Genomic DNA, 15,094 nt, shown 5'->3' with positions numbered 1-15,094 from the left:
CATGGAAGTATTCTGATAATCTTCTGTGAAACATTTTTTTTTTCTTTTTGTACAAATGGATTAATACGAACGTAAAATAGGAACAGCAGGCCCAAAATATCAAATCTTCCATTTTCTCCCGTTATTTTATTTTCAAACAGCATATCAAACCCACCTTTTCCCTCTCCTATCTCTGTTTTTCAGTCTCTCACTACTCAATTGTCAAATGCAAAAACCGAAAATCCCTTAGCTTCTCTCTCTAATTCGATCTTCAGTAAATTTACTTCACCACTTAAATCGATGCAAGAGTTTATGGGTTCCGTGCGCCGATCTCTTGTCTTCAAGCCTTCCGGCGGCGAAGATAATGGTGGCTTCCGCGACATCGTTGAGAAAATCGGGACAAGTGTTCGAAATTCCCGAATCGGACTTTTTTCTAAAACCCCATTCCACGCCCTGCCCCCGATTGCTAAACCAGAGACGCCACGAAAAACAGTCAAAGAGGAAGGGCGAGTATTGATTAATAAAGAGGAGGCGGTAACACTTCAGATTGAAGCGGTGGAAATGGAAGAGAATGTGGAACAGCCGCTGCCGATCAGGTGGAGAAAGGGGGAGTTGATAGGGTACGGGGCCTTTGGGAGGGTTTACATGGGTATGAATCTTGATTCTGGAGAGTTACTTGCTGTGAAAGAGGTAAACTTGTCTTGCTTGATTAGGGAATATTAAATAATGTTATTGTTGTCTTTTAGGGTTTTATTTGAGGTGATCATATTCACGTTTCCCTTTTGTTTATATATAGGTTGCAATTGCGGTGAATAGTGCCTCAAAGAAAACCCAGGTAATGGTATTAGATTAAGCTGAATTTCTTGTGTTGATTTCAAGCATATTTGATCCAATCACACTATGTTATGTCTGCTTCAAATGATACTTAAACAAGCATTTCTGATCCTTTGCACAGAAGATATATAATAGATATTTCTACTGATTTAGAAGTTCAATATTGTTCTGGTTCAGCTTGAAATGGTTGTTGTATATAATTAATTTTGTAATACTTTAATTTGTCTACACATACATTGGATCTGTAGTTCATATTTGAACGTAATATTTTATTGAATAAAGTTGTTTTGAACCTTGATATGCATTCTCTGAATTTGACAGAATCTTTTTGTATTGAATTCTTAGGATCAAATCACAGAGCTTGAGAAAGAAGTGAATCTACTGAAAAATCTCTCGCATCCAAATATTGTAGTGAGTAAAATTGTTTGTTTTGATTCCTAAAAGAATGATGATTGATCTCTATTTTGAGTAAATTTCCTCTCGATTCACAGAGATACTTAGGAACTGCGAGAGAGGAGGATTCGTTGAATATATTACTGGAATTTGTTCCTGGTGGATCCATCTCATCACTACTGGGAAAATTTGGATCTTTTCCAGAATCAGTAAGTGATTATCATACTTGTTTGTGAAATTTATTAAAAAAATTTGATATCCGTTGAACCTATTGTTTAGAGACCTATATCCATGGGCATCTTCTTTTGCAAGTCTGTGAATTATTATTTTTAAAAATTGAGCTCTTGAACCAATAGTATTCTTGATCCTTTCTTATATCCATGTCTAGGATTCTCTAAATCTGCCTTCTCTCTCTTGTTGGCAATGCAGGTTATCAGAATGTATACGAAACAACTGTTGTTTGGATTAGAATACCTGCACCAGAATAAGATTATGCATAGGGACATTAAGGTATTGTTTACTCAAATACTTCTTATTTTATTTTTGGATGTATTACATGCTCATAACTCTCTGAAACTGATTATGTGCCTGCTTATTAGGGGGCAAACATTCTTGTTGATAACAAGGGTTGCATTAAACTTGTTGATTTTGGTGCATCCAAGAAAGTTGTTGCACTGGTACAATATTTTTTTTAATTTTTCCAATGTTTCTCTATCAGCTATTTCATCTTAACTAGGGTTTGAATTCTGCTGCAGGCTACTATGACGGGTGCCAAATCAATGAAGGGTACTCCATATTGGATGGCTCCTGAAGTTATTCGCCAGACTGGTCATAGCTAGTGAGTAAAAGAACGCAGCTCAATTCATGTAGCTGATCAACATCTCTTCATTTTCTGCATTTTTTAAGTAATGCATGGCACATCTTCACAAATCTTCGTACATTTGGTAGATTGAAGTGGCTTTCCTGTATTACCTCCAGTATGATACTCTGAAATGTGAGGGTACTAATGATGATTGAACCAAGTAGCATTAATTGAAGTGCTTCAACTATAATAAGTCTTAATTCATTTTATTTTGTTTTACCTTTGACATTTTATGAACCAGTGGTAAATTTCAAATAAAATCACATCAGAAACTAGAACTGGGACCTGTTTTGGGACCTGCAATTTACTGATGCTTCTTGTTTTATGTTTGGATATAGACTAAGCTATGGTTATCCTGAGAACCTTGTTCACAACTATTGGTTGGCGCTGCATATTTCTTATTCCTTTGACCTGTTGAATCACATTTTTCATTTCTTTTTTGAGCTCATTAACTCAGTGCTTTTTCCCTATCCAATAGTACCCTCAATTTTGGACCATGCCGTTCTGTCCATTTTGTTTGCTTAGCAACTCAAACTTTACTAATTAACACTCAAATGTTCTTTATTTTACATAAAATATTAATAGCTCTGCTGATATATGGAGTGTTGGATGCACTGTTATTGAGATGGCCACCGGAAAACCTCCTTGGAGCCAGCAGTATCAGGAGGTATACCTTATTTTCTAGAACCATTGTGAAACCATTAATTGTAAGTGTGACAACAACTTCTTATTACTTGCTAATTGCTTTGAGTTCTAACAGATGGTATAAGTTTCAGGAATTTGCTGCACTCTTTCATGTGGGGACTACCAAATCTCACCCACCAATACCTGCACATCTCTCCATTGAGGCTAAGGACTTCTTGTTAAAATGTTTACAGAAGTACGTTTTTTGTACATATAAACTTACTTGTTCTTGTGCTTACTTTGCTTTTTGTTTTACCCCCCTTAAAACCTTTAGTCAGGGCTATTGAGCTGTAATTTGATTGCGCTGAGAAGAAAAAATCCAAACAACTAATGAATTTTGCTACTAGATTTCCATTTTGACTTTTTAGTGTGCTTCTTAAATTTTGGCAGGGAACCTGACTTTAGGCTTTCTGCATCAGATTTGTTAAAGGTGGTTCTATGCTGCTTTCTATCTTAAATTTTTCATAGTGACTACAGCATAAAAGACTCACGTTGTTATTAGATGTTTATATTTTATGCTGTGGTGTGACAAATCTTTGTGTTTTAATATTAGAAATAAGAAATATTATGCAGTGAAGTTTTCAAATAGGCATTTTTCTCTTTGTGATCTACAGCATCCATTTGTGACTGGAGAATGTCAGAGATCCCACCATCTTTCACACACTTCGCTTACGGTCAGCAAATTCTTGTTTCTTGTTTAAACTATTATAGTTCTGCACCACAATTGTGTTTCTTATAATTTAAGTATTTAGATCAGAAGGATAGCTATGGAAAGAGGATGACAGCGCTTGGAATTGACCTCAAGATGTCGTAAGTGCTTTTCTTGTAATAGGACTGGTTCTTTTGGATTCACCAGAATCTGATGTTCTCACTCTCTGTTCATGTTGTAGAATGAATTTTCAGACAAGGATGACCTGCAGTGGTTTGAAAGATGTCAGTGACTTGGGAAGTGTAAGATGCTCATCTATATATCCTGAGTTGTCAGGTACAGGATCCTCTTGGCAACCAGTGAACTTTGATGACGACATGTGTCGAATAGACGACAGTGATGAATTTGGCGCAACAATGAAATATAAATCTAGTCAGCTTACATATGATTTTAATCAGGTAGTAAGTCTCAAGAGTTTAATTTTTCAAGTCCTCCTTGGATTAGTATTGTTATGTTTGGAGACTGTATTTTTTTAGCATTTCCCATTAGAATTAAGACTAAGCACTGAGTCTCTCATATTTAACTCGATCTTCATAAATAATTATATTCCTTAGATCTCTTCTACAGTTTGTTGGTTAAGCTTGTTTTCTTCATAGGTGGTCTACTGAATCATCTTCATGTGTTTCTGAAGTATGATTCTTAGCAGTAGAAAGCTACAAGCTAATCAAATTGTGCACTTTTTCTATATGTAGAGTTTTAATCCAATGTGTGACCCTGACGATGATTGGCCTTGCAAGCTTGATGGAAATCCAGAGGTGGAGGAAACTGGAACAAGGTTGCTTACCAGTCAAGTTCTTGAACCTGGGAATAAACCTCAAGCATCTGGTGATTGTGGCTTGATATTTCCAAGTGAACCATCAATAGCTGAAGATGATGATGAAGTAACTGAGTCAAAGATTAAGGCATTCCTGGATGAAAAGGTATTATTTCATTCGCATAGGCTGTCACTTGTCAGAATATGACTTGATGTGGATACCTTGTTATTTCTTCAACACATTTTTATTCGGTGTAATTGAAGTCTTGTGTATACTTCATCAAATTTTTTTAGGCTTTAGATCTGAAGAAGCTGCAAACACCTCTATATGAAGAATTCTACAATTCTTCGAGTGTTACTGGACCTCCAAGTCCTGTCTGGACTGTGAATAAGGAGAATATTTCGGATGATTCAAACTTAACCCCTAAAAGTAGGTCACCCAATAGGGTGGCTAACAAACGACTTTCAACTGCTGCTGACCTTGAGTACAACTCAAGCCCGGGGAGTTCTTCCATATGTGTTGGCGATGTAAACTTTAAGGCTTCTAAGAATGTCAAAGAGCTTCCTGATTCTCAACCCAGGCCACTTAGTCCAAGGTTTGGAAATTATCACCAGTTTACAATTCATAATGCCACCATAATAAACCATTCTTTCTCCTGTAGCTTGAAATTCTGAAATCTTCTGTCTTTTGATAGCGCAAGCTTCTCTAATAGACAAAGGAAATGGAAAGAAGAACTTGACGAAGAGCTCGAAAGGAAACGAGGTAAGTTTTATCTACTTCTGCATGATGTTTAGAAATCACCTTTAAGTGTTTATAGTGGTACATTCTAGTTTCATGAACCCTTTGTGGTTGTTTACTTGATCTACGTGTTTGGAAGCAACGTCCAGGCATTGCTAGATGGGCAACTGAAAGAAGCTTTTTTTATTGCCATCCAGTAACTAAAAATGAATGAGCATTACCTGATGCCTGTTTGTAAACATAAAGAGTGTGCATCAAGAAATCACTGAGTTGATCTCCGAAGGGTGTGAATGTAGAATCTCTCTCTGTTCGCCAAAAAGTAAAATTTGGACCTGTGCTTAGGCCCTCTTTGCCTCCCATGTTGTAAAACTCACTTTTTTCCATTGTCATTTTCAATCACGCATTCTCCCAATAAAACATTTTTCTCATGGATCCATAACTTTTCCCTACTTTATAGCTACACATTCTTGTAGACTTGAATGCAATAGTGTCTATAATGTCTATTGCTGCTGGTTCCTAAGTTCTAAAAATGGTTTCTATTTTCATTTCTGTCCTTCACCACGAGAGAAAATTTCTCAGTCTGCTTTGGATTTTGGAAGGGATGCTTACTGAAAGAGTTGAAGACTATGCTCATTGCTCTTCTTTCAAAGTCCCTCGAAGCATTCTTACTCGCAAGAGTGTGAAATCCCGAGCTCCTAGGGACTTTGCTTCCCTCTTAGAGCAGCGTCCCCCTTAAGTTTTGTTTGTACTCAGTATAATTACCTGTCTTTTCCCAAGGACTGCAACATGTTACGATACAACCCAAAGCAGTTCTTGAGCTGCAATTCTGCACTCAGATGCTCTTTTTTATCATTTTTGATTGTCGAATGTGTATTAAGGAGTCGCACTTCCTCTTAGACTTCGTAGTTTAAAATGGTAATGGAAACAATCAAGATGTATTGATGGGCTAATGATGAACATATGGAAAAATAGTCCTCTAACTTTTTGCACGTGTAGGTTGGCTAGCATTCCATTGTTTAAATCTGGGTAGTCTGAAGTTGCTGATTATTTTATCTGATCAGAATGTATTTCTTAATTCTTAGATTGAGTTTCAGCAAAAACACTTTAGTTATACTTTCACTCAATGTCAAAAGTTTAGATCTCAAATGATTATTTTATTTTATTTTTTAAACACCGATAATCATATTCCACTACAGAAAGAAGTTGTAATGTAAGGGAAGTTTCATCAAGTCATTTCTCAGGTCCTTATTTTTCTTATAATTATTTTCCTTGCTATAGGAGCTGCATATCATATGCTATGAATTTCTTTATGCTTCTTGTAATACCCTGGGACTACAATCCACCTGGGAGGAGGCTGTAGATGAAAATGCCATCTAACTACACAATTTTTTTTTTCAGTTAACATAATTCAGAATAATATTTTAGTAGCATTTTGGGGAAATCCTACTGCTACATTAGGAATGGTTCAACATCCTGCGACACGTCTCAATTAGCGGATTAATGTCGCTAAGATTTTTTTAGTGCGTATTCAGGATTTATGATGCACGACAATTCACTATTTTCAGGGCTTATGCGTCAGGCAGGAACAAAGACATCATCTCCAAAGGATCTTGTCAGAAATCGATACAGAGACCGATTATCATTTGCATCTCCAGGGAAATAAATGCTAGTCTGAGACTTGTCAAAAGTTATGATTCGCTTTTTGACAACGTTTTATTCACGAACTTGACGAGAAAATTTGCAGTTGCAAAGATGCTGGTCAGGCGATTGACATAGTGGCAATTCATCCATCTGGTTTCTAATTCATGGACTTAGGTAGAAGTTATGATATGAATTGCTATGCCTTCTAGGTACTATGTGAATATGAATATCGTGCTTGTCATAAGAACATCACTTTTTCTTACCAATGTCATAGATGGTGGTGGTTTCTTCAATATGATGACGGACCACTTTATATTAGTTATGGTGGTTCATCTGAAGTTATGAGCACGTGTATTCTTTTTTCTGTTCTTCCTGATAAAGCTTTCAGGGCATGTATCTTGTTGTGTTCATACCTCACTTTTGTCATTATAGAATAATGCTAGTGTTTCATTCTCTTAACTTGTTTCTCTTTACTAGGGATTTTTTTTTTCTCCATTGAGTTAAATTTACAACTGCGGTCCTTCAATCAGTCTCGTTCCTAGATTTTGCATTGTTTACTTATTTTGACCTTCACTATCCAATAACAATGTTCTATTGGGTCATTTTGTAGATTTTTCTGTTGTCTTATCCTAAGCGCTTGAGAACTTCTTTCTATTTGTAGCTTATTAAAACAGTTAATAAGGGAAGATTTCATTTGGTTCTCATTTTTAAACGATGAAATTAGACCTGTTTTTTCAGATGAAAATTTGAAAAATTCATCATTTTAATATTTCATTGAAAAATAGGTCAGAAAAATTGTAATTGTAATTGTAATTTTATGGCCATAAATGTTAAAAAATCAGATTTTTCAGGTAAGATAGGCCTAATTAAGTGCATTTTTATATTTTCCCACTTTTGAATTGGTTTAGAAAGCAAGGTTGTACCTTCATTTTCGTATTGGGCCATATGTTTGTGCAGAATGAAACTTCGGGTATTTGGTTTTATGGAATAACAAGTTCAGACGGTTCTCATTATTTTCTTGTTATTTGTTATACAAATGTTCACTTTAAAAGGCCTATCTTATCTATTTCATATTTTTTCTTCGATTTGAGTTTCACCCTTTAATATATCCAAGTTGACAATGAAAATTTCCTTTGTGTTTCCATGGACCTAAATAAATTTTTGTAGGTGTTTTACACTGCATGAAAAACATGGGTGATTTACTATTGTTTACATACATAATTATTGTATGATTTTGCCACAAAATATGATTAGAAACTACTATTGTTGTAGACTGGAATTAAAAAAAAAAAAAGAAAAAAGAAAAAAAAAGGGAGTAATTGCCATCCTCCATACATACATAATTATTGTATGATTTTGCCACAAAATATGATTAGAAACTACTATTGTTGTAAACTGGAATTTAAAAAAAAGGAAAAAAAGAAAAAAAAGGGAGTAATTGCCATCCTCCATGCATACATAATTATTGTATGATTTTGCCACAAAATATGATTAGAAACTACTATTGTTGTAGACTCGAATTTAAAAAAAAAAAAAAAAAAAATTGGTAATTGCCATCCTCCATACATACATAATTATTGTATGATTTTGCCATAAAATATAATTAGAAACTACTATTGTTGTAGACTCGAATTTAAAAAAAAAAAAAAATGGTAATTGCCATCCTCTTTTTAAAGCATCTATTTCGATTTTTGATTCATAAACATCTGAAGACCGACCAAGCAAGGGTCAATGTTGTGTAGTCGGGAATTGGAATTACCTCCAAGTTATCAACCATTGTAAATGTTAGAAAAATGAAATTATGATGACAAAAAAAAAAAAAAAAACAAAAAAAAGATACATGAACAACTAAGCAAGTTTCTCACTCTTTAAAAAGTAGTCACTATATTTTAAATGTGATATATGCGAGGAAAAAAAAAAAACAAATAGTTTGACTTTTCCTAAATATAAAAAGGGTCTCTTCCCATTGATATTTCCCTAAATTTATGGTGAGGTTCATAGTTCCATTTTATTTTTATTTTTTCACTCCAAGAAACATGATTATAAAAACAAATAATTTCGATGGTATAAGTTTTAATCAAAGGCCACTAACTATTAAATATTCCCATCATGTTTCGTAGTGAATTACACGTACGATTTATTTCATTTGACTGAATGTTGAACCAAAATGAAAGCAAAGATCCTAAGAGATTCTCTATTTGTTTTCCAGGGAAAAAAAGTTGCAATTAATCTACAAGTGTTTATAGAGTTGCAACGGTGCCTACGGATTTCGGCAATCGACTCCCAAGATACAACGGCTACACTTGTGTTTGTAGCACTCCAAAACACAAGTACAACGAACCAAATTTAGGCTTATGTACTCCAAGGATGAAATGAAGGAAAATCAAAATAAATGAAATAATTTTGATTTTGGATAGAAGAGAGGATGAGAGATGTTTTGCATATCAAATTGTGAGGAATAGGACACTCAAATGGTCTTATTTATAGACCATGAAAGGGTGTGGACGAAATGGTTGAGGCCAAACCATGCACCCTTTCCAAACAATGCACCTTTATGAAAAGGTGTCTATTCACTGGACAACCGTGCGGTCGCACGGTCAAATATTTTGACCAGATTTTCGTCCTTTTTAGTAATTTCTCATTCATCCGATATTGGTTTTCGAAATGCCAAATATACCCTTCAATACATGCAGAGAAATCAAAATTCTCTTTCGGGCGTTGCCCTCGAGCCCCCACGACCTGACCGGTCAGGTCGATCCCCGTTTGTGCTCCCCGAAGCGGCGAAGTGGCAAACAATTTTGTCTAAACGGATTGAGTCGAGCTTTTGAGTATTTGGCCGAAGTCGATACGTAGTCACTTTAATTGATTTTCAATTCTCGATTTATTTAACCAATATCCAACATTTTTTTTCTTCTGGAAGAAATTCGTCTTGGTGCTTATTCTTTGTGAACAATTCTCAATATATGATTTTCGAAAGCTAGGAAGAGATCAAAGTGCACAAGGGGATTGTGATTGTTGTTTATATGAAAATTGTGCACTCGCGCATTAGATCTTTGATAAAAATGAATGCATATGTGTATAAGAGTGCGTGTAGAAGATGAAATTTAAGTGAATACATGTAACTTTTCTTTATCATTTTAAGTTTTGACCAAATGAGAATTGTATTACGAGTTTTTAACAACCAGAATTTCTCTGTTAGAGGAAGCGAAGATTATGTCTATCGTACGGATTATTTATTATTAATAATGCAGAGAATAAAATTACATAAATTTTAGGAGGGATGTGTTAACTGAGCTCTAGCTATAGAAAAATAATCTTGCCATCATGCATCGTAGAAGGTATATTTCAAGCTTCTAGTCGTTTTCATAATCCCTTCTACGCACCAAATCTCCAAACTTCTGTCCATATTCCATCTCCATTAATTGAGGGTATTCATCTTTTTCCACTTTGTGAAATAATTGAAGTTTGTTTCTTTACATAAAAGATGTCCTCTTTTTCTCTCTCTCAAATCTAATATTTGAGTGAGCAATCCATTTCTTTGTCTTATCTCTCTGTCTTTCTGAATTAAGTTACTGAAAGGGTATCCTAAAGATCGAACCAAATGGATAAGCTTAACAATCTAGTGGACACAAGTGAATATATGTACCAATTAGTTTGACTTGTTCTGTATGATAGATTGTGTAACAGTCGATGTGTGTATATTGAATGTGTTGATAGAGTGTAAATATCCTTTAAAAAAAAGAAAAATGCAATCTTGACCTGTCGGCATGGTCTCTTAAAATGCTGTGATTTACGATATATCACGATTTATGAAGAAATATCATCTTTGAGTGTTCGAAGACAATAGAAAAGAAGAGGGCATGTTTGCTTAAATGCAACCTTTCCAATGAGCACATTTAATTTGTGTAACAGCAGCTACAGGCTTGGTGGGCTCATGCTGTACTGTTGCAAGGGCTTGTGGAAGGGTTGTTATTCTTATTCTTATTCTTATTCTTATGTCACTCTTTGAATTACAGCAATTATTGACTTTTTCTTTAAACTTTTTATGTCACTTTCTCAAAAGTTAGATCTTAGTGCGAAGATGATTTATAGAGAGGCCAAATGAACGGCGACTCTCTTTGCATTGCACCAAGGCAGTCGTTGAACCAGTGTTCACTGTCAATTGGTTTTCACCATTTTTTTTTTCTTTCTACTTTTAGTGAACCTAAAGTGAGGCACTAGATACGAAAAATGGAATATTCTTTCAAAAATTTAGTCAGAATTTTCTATCTGAGTTTCTGTAGACGAGAAGTCGTAATTGATATAGCAGTATAAAAGTGATACAAAAGGAATTCATATATGATTGATTTAGAGAGTAACCTAAGTTAGAATTTAAATAAATGACATGAAACAATTTGTCAAGTTTTATCACAACTAGACATTACTATATATTATTCGATTGTATTATAGTGAGATCTCCGTAAATTAATACGATCAGTTGCATAGCAATTTATTAATTAGTGGATTCTATTAATTTGTAGAACTTTTAAGCATGTTTGCTAAGGTCACTACATACTTTTAGATAGTTAAAAAGCCTTCATCATGCTAATTCAGTCTTGCACATCTCCAATAAAAAATAAATGCAAGAATGATACACATTTTCAATTCAAAAGTAAGCGCAAGGAACTTGAGACCAAAATGAAGGAAAAAAACTAGTAAATTTACTAAACTTAGAATTGTGAAAGTTTGTTCTAAATGTCATCGTCATAGTTATATGCATAGTTATCAGACCCGACCCTATTATCGACCCGGAAAAATCATCGGGTCATTGGGTCAATAGTTCAACCGGGGGTTAGTGATTAAACCGATGGGTCAATGTTGGTTCTTAATTTTAATTAAAAATATTTTTTCAAAATAAAAAGATAGTATAAATGTTATTTAATGTCATTCTAGTTAAACTAAATATATATATTTGGCTCACACCATTTTTTGCAATTCTACATCTACCATGGTAGTCAAGGCTTCAACCTTTCAACAAGGTAATAAGGGTTCGATTCTCACTTCATGCAACTTTAATATAAATTTTATTAGGTACCAATTTCACAAAATTTGGTTCACTTAAACCCGTCCGGTTTATGACATATATGAGCCGGTTTGGACGGTTCTTATCCGGTTGGATTGTAAATGAACCAAATTTTGCTAACCGAACCGGATTAGTGTCTGACTCACCAGTTTTCGGGTTGAACCGACCAGTTCGGTTCGTTTTTAATAACTATGGTTATATGTAGTCATTTCTTTCCAAAATCAAACCGTTTTCTTCACTCAACAATGCTCAAAGATTTGAAATTTGTTTGCACAAATTAAGGAATCCCTCATCACAGGGTCTACCATCAACAACATCCTCGCTAAGCATCAACAACATGGGCAATGAAGCAATTTCAACTTTCAAAATTCCCAACACATGAAACCATCAACAACATCCTCGCCAAGCGTCAACAATATGAAAGCATGATCTCATATAATCTCACATAATTCTGTTAATTAATTTTTTCAAATACAATGATTACTCGATGGTATAAATATTAAATTATGCTTATAGAACACGCTCGATTTTAATTTAGAGATTCAGATTATATCAATCACTGAAGGTAATAATCAACAAAATATGATTGTGAATTTTGTAATTACTTTAAAGGTTTGGTCAAAAGAATTTAGCTTATATTCATGGTCCAACCATAAACGCGTGGATTGGGACATTGGACCCGATGATGGAGCTCCTTTTCTACACATGCGATACTAACAAATTTCCACGTGCAAAGTGGGCAGTGGACTTGTTTGCCAACATTTATTGATAATATTGAGCAAATGAAGAGGATATAAAAGCTTTTATATTGTCTATTTTTGTTTATTACTAATATGCATCACATATATATCTTCTAAGTAATCTATATGGAAAGGTTTATAGATTGCAAGAGAGAAAATTAGGGTTGAGCACCCCTAATCTTTCACTTGATGTAGTTATGTATTTTCAATCTTTAAAAGTGAGGTTTTGAATCTCTATCCGTTTTTAAATATATAAATTTGGATAGTGTTCCTCAATTAGGGATGGCAAAATTCGTCGCCATGGGGATTTTGGCTCTCGTCCTGAATTATCTCAACTCATCATGAATCTTTTTATTTTATTTTACTTTTGTTATGTTTTCAATTTAAATCGTATTTTAAATAAATAAATAAAAGGGTTGGTACATGAATTATTTTTTAATCCGGCATGCTTCCGCTCCACCTCGCATCTCAAAAATCCTGACGGTTCCGGGATGGTAATAGCTTACCCAAATCAATGCCATCCTTATCCCTAACTTTGTAGATGATGTGCCTATAGGTCTCCGAGCTTTAAAAGTAATGATTTGATTCTTCAATCATTTAAATTTATAAATCTGGTTCCCCTGTGGTTGAGATCGTCAATTAGGACTACAAAAAAGTGAATTTGCAAGCATGACTTTCAATCGAATTAGAAAAAAATTTGAGTGATTTGGCATTTTTGCTCTCCAACTTTAAGCCACAAAAATGTGAATGCTCGATTACATAAGGAACCAAATTTATAAATTTCAAGAGATGGAAGACAAAATTCTCACTTGTAGGAGTTAAGAATAATCGTAAAAAGTTGAAAATTTCGTTGTAATTTTCCCCTTTGCCTACTACAATAATACATTAAGCTCGCCTCCCAGGGCACATCTCCAAGTGGTAAAAGGGGAAGGTGGAGAAATCCAACTTTACTTGAGGCTGCCGCGTCAAGGGTTCGAATTCTGAAATATGGATTTGACTCTTGGGTAAGTGCAAGTGTACAAGCAGCCTTCCACCTGTACCCTTGGAGGCATAACCTGCGATTTACCTCTCTCACGATACTCCAGGACAGGGGCGGTGGGGGACCTTTAAGGTTGGGGTTCAACCTTTTTTTTTTAAGCTCGCCCCCCAGGGCACATTCGAGTTGGTGGAACAATCACTATGACGGGCTTACAACCTCAACGTGGAGAGTTCGATTCCTGATCAACGCAGTGAGGAGGATTCTCTTAGGGCCAAGAGTATAAACCAAGTGGGAACTTGGGAGCCAACAAGGGCATAACCTGCGATTTACCTCCTCGAGTCACTGAGAGGTCCGTGGCTAGAGGTTCAGAATTTAGTCTGGCGAAATTAGGATATCTGGGTATCAAAAAAAAAAATAATAATAATAATAACAATACATTAAGCTCCAAAGGGTGCTTGTCCCATTGTGACTGTCTTGCAGCTCTGTAGGTCTCAACTCGCGACTTTCACTTCCAGATTGTATATTTTCACTGACACGCATCTTCTCCAGATTTTGTGCAATGCGTATTAATGGAAACACGTGAAGATATTCCTGAGTAGACCGATTTTGTCGACCCAATTTTTGTACGGTTTGGGGTTCAAATCTTTGCTGCTAGATATATTTTGTATGTGCAATAGATCCAACAGTGGTGGAGGATGATCTTATTCATCATCCTTCCAAAACCAATAATGTCTTTTTTTCTGCTTCATGTTTTAGGGCCCGTTCGATAGTGTTTATGAAAATTGATTTTTTGACTGTTAGGTAGAAAAGTAAAAGCCATCTATGAGTGAAGAAGTAAAACATGATGATTGAAATAAAGAAATAACTGTCAAAATTTTTTTTTGAAAAAGCACTCCCAAACGGGGGGCTTAATTTTTGTTGCCATAGACGTTTGCACACTTGCAATATAGAGATATGTGGAGAGACAAAATGATGGAATCAAAGTAATATATGTTGAACTATGGCTTATGTAGTTAGGAGTCGAAATAATTTATCTATTTATATTTATACACAATCTTTGTCGAGAGACCACGAACTCATTATGACTTTGTTAATTTGAGCAATTTTGACTTAAAAGAGATAGCTAGACATTTTAAGAAAATAATAAAGCCATCTATTTTATTTATGATATTTGTAAATAGATCATAAATGTAATAAGCTTTGGATTAAACAAGAATACAATTTACATGAATGCGAAAATAAAGCAATAATAATAATAATAATAATAATAATAATAATAATAATAATAATAATAATAATAATAATAATAATAATAATCATTCCTCATAAGGAAGCTAAAAGCAATCTCCATATTGCTCAACTATTGACCCAGTCTGTCGATCCAAGCTAAACTCGTATTTTTTTGATCTCATATTTTGTTTCCAACATATAATTCCATTGTTCATTCTCTCTTTTAGACTTTGCATCTCGATTTTTAGATTCAAACGGTATATTCAAGAAATGTTGTTGACGTTTTGCATTTAGGTTCAAGTACTTGATAGGGGATCATGCTATTATTCTCCAATTCCCTTTTTTTTTCTTTTTTTTTTCTTTTTTTATCAACTCTGTTTTTCTTCTTCACAAGCAATTATAAGAAGACAAAGGATTGCATGTAAGTCAAAATTTTATTATTCATTAAAACATGCAGGGGTGGCATGTACCACGTTAATTAAGACAAA

At 34.6% G+C, this 15,094-nt stretch overlaps 1 protein-coding gene across 2 annotated transcripts; it reads left to right on the top strand.

The window, feature by feature from the left end:
- The first annotated feature begins 51 nt into the window (after positions 1 to 51).
- Positions 52 to 7,068, top strand: LOC111382290 (mitogen-activated protein kinase kinase kinase NPK1-like). Of its 2 annotated transcripts, none has more exons than XM_023006209.1 (17): positions 52 to 669; positions 776 to 814; positions 1,159 to 1,224; positions 1,305 to 1,415; positions 1,636 to 1,716; positions 1,806 to 1,883; positions 1,962 to 2,044; positions 2,654 to 2,735; positions 2,845 to 2,948; positions 3,143 to 3,182; positions 3,367 to 3,426; positions 3,513 to 3,562; positions 3,643 to 3,859; positions 4,154 to 4,381; positions 4,510 to 4,811; positions 4,911 to 4,978; positions 6,520 to 7,068. In XM_023006209.1, the coding sequence occupies exons 1-17, from the start codon at positions 280 to 282 to the stop codon at positions 6,615 to 6,617; spliced, it is 2,097 nt and encodes a 698-aa protein (XP_022861977.1). In that variant the 5' UTR covers positions 52 to 279; the 3' UTR covers positions 6,618 to 7,068. The 2 variants fall into 2 exon arrangements, with proteins under 2 accessions (XP_022861977.1, XP_022861976.1); XM_023006208.1 differs by having other exon boundaries at positions 53 to 669; positions 3,510 to 3,562.
- The last annotated feature ends 8,026 nt before the right edge of the window (positions 7,069 to 15,094 follow it).

Source organism: Olea europaea, unplaced genomic scaffold (genome assembly GCF_002742605.1).
Source record: "Olea europaea var. sylvestris unplaced genomic scaffold, O_europaea_v1 scaffold2467, whole genome shotgun sequence".
In the NCBI taxonomy this organism is placed as follows: Eukaryota; Viridiplantae; Streptophyta; class Magnoliopsida; order Lamiales; family Oleaceae; genus Olea; species Olea europaea.
This window is presented reverse-complemented; position numbering and strand designations above follow the sequence as displayed.

Excerpts from the sequence above, each read along its gene's own strand:
- LOC111382290 (XM_023006208.1), top strand. The coding sequence starts at position 280 with ATGCAAGAGTTTATGGGTTCCGTGCGCCGATCTCTTGTCTTCAAGCCT. Across the intron at positions 2,736-2,844 it reads GGAGCCAGCAGTATCAGGAG|GAATTTGCTGCACTCTTTCA; the intron begins GTATACCTTATT and ends TATAAGTTTCAG. Across the intron at positions 4,382-4,509 it reads AGGCATTCCTGGATGAAAAG|GCTTTAGATCTGAAGAAGCT; the intron begins GTATTATTTCAT and ends AAATTTTTTTAG.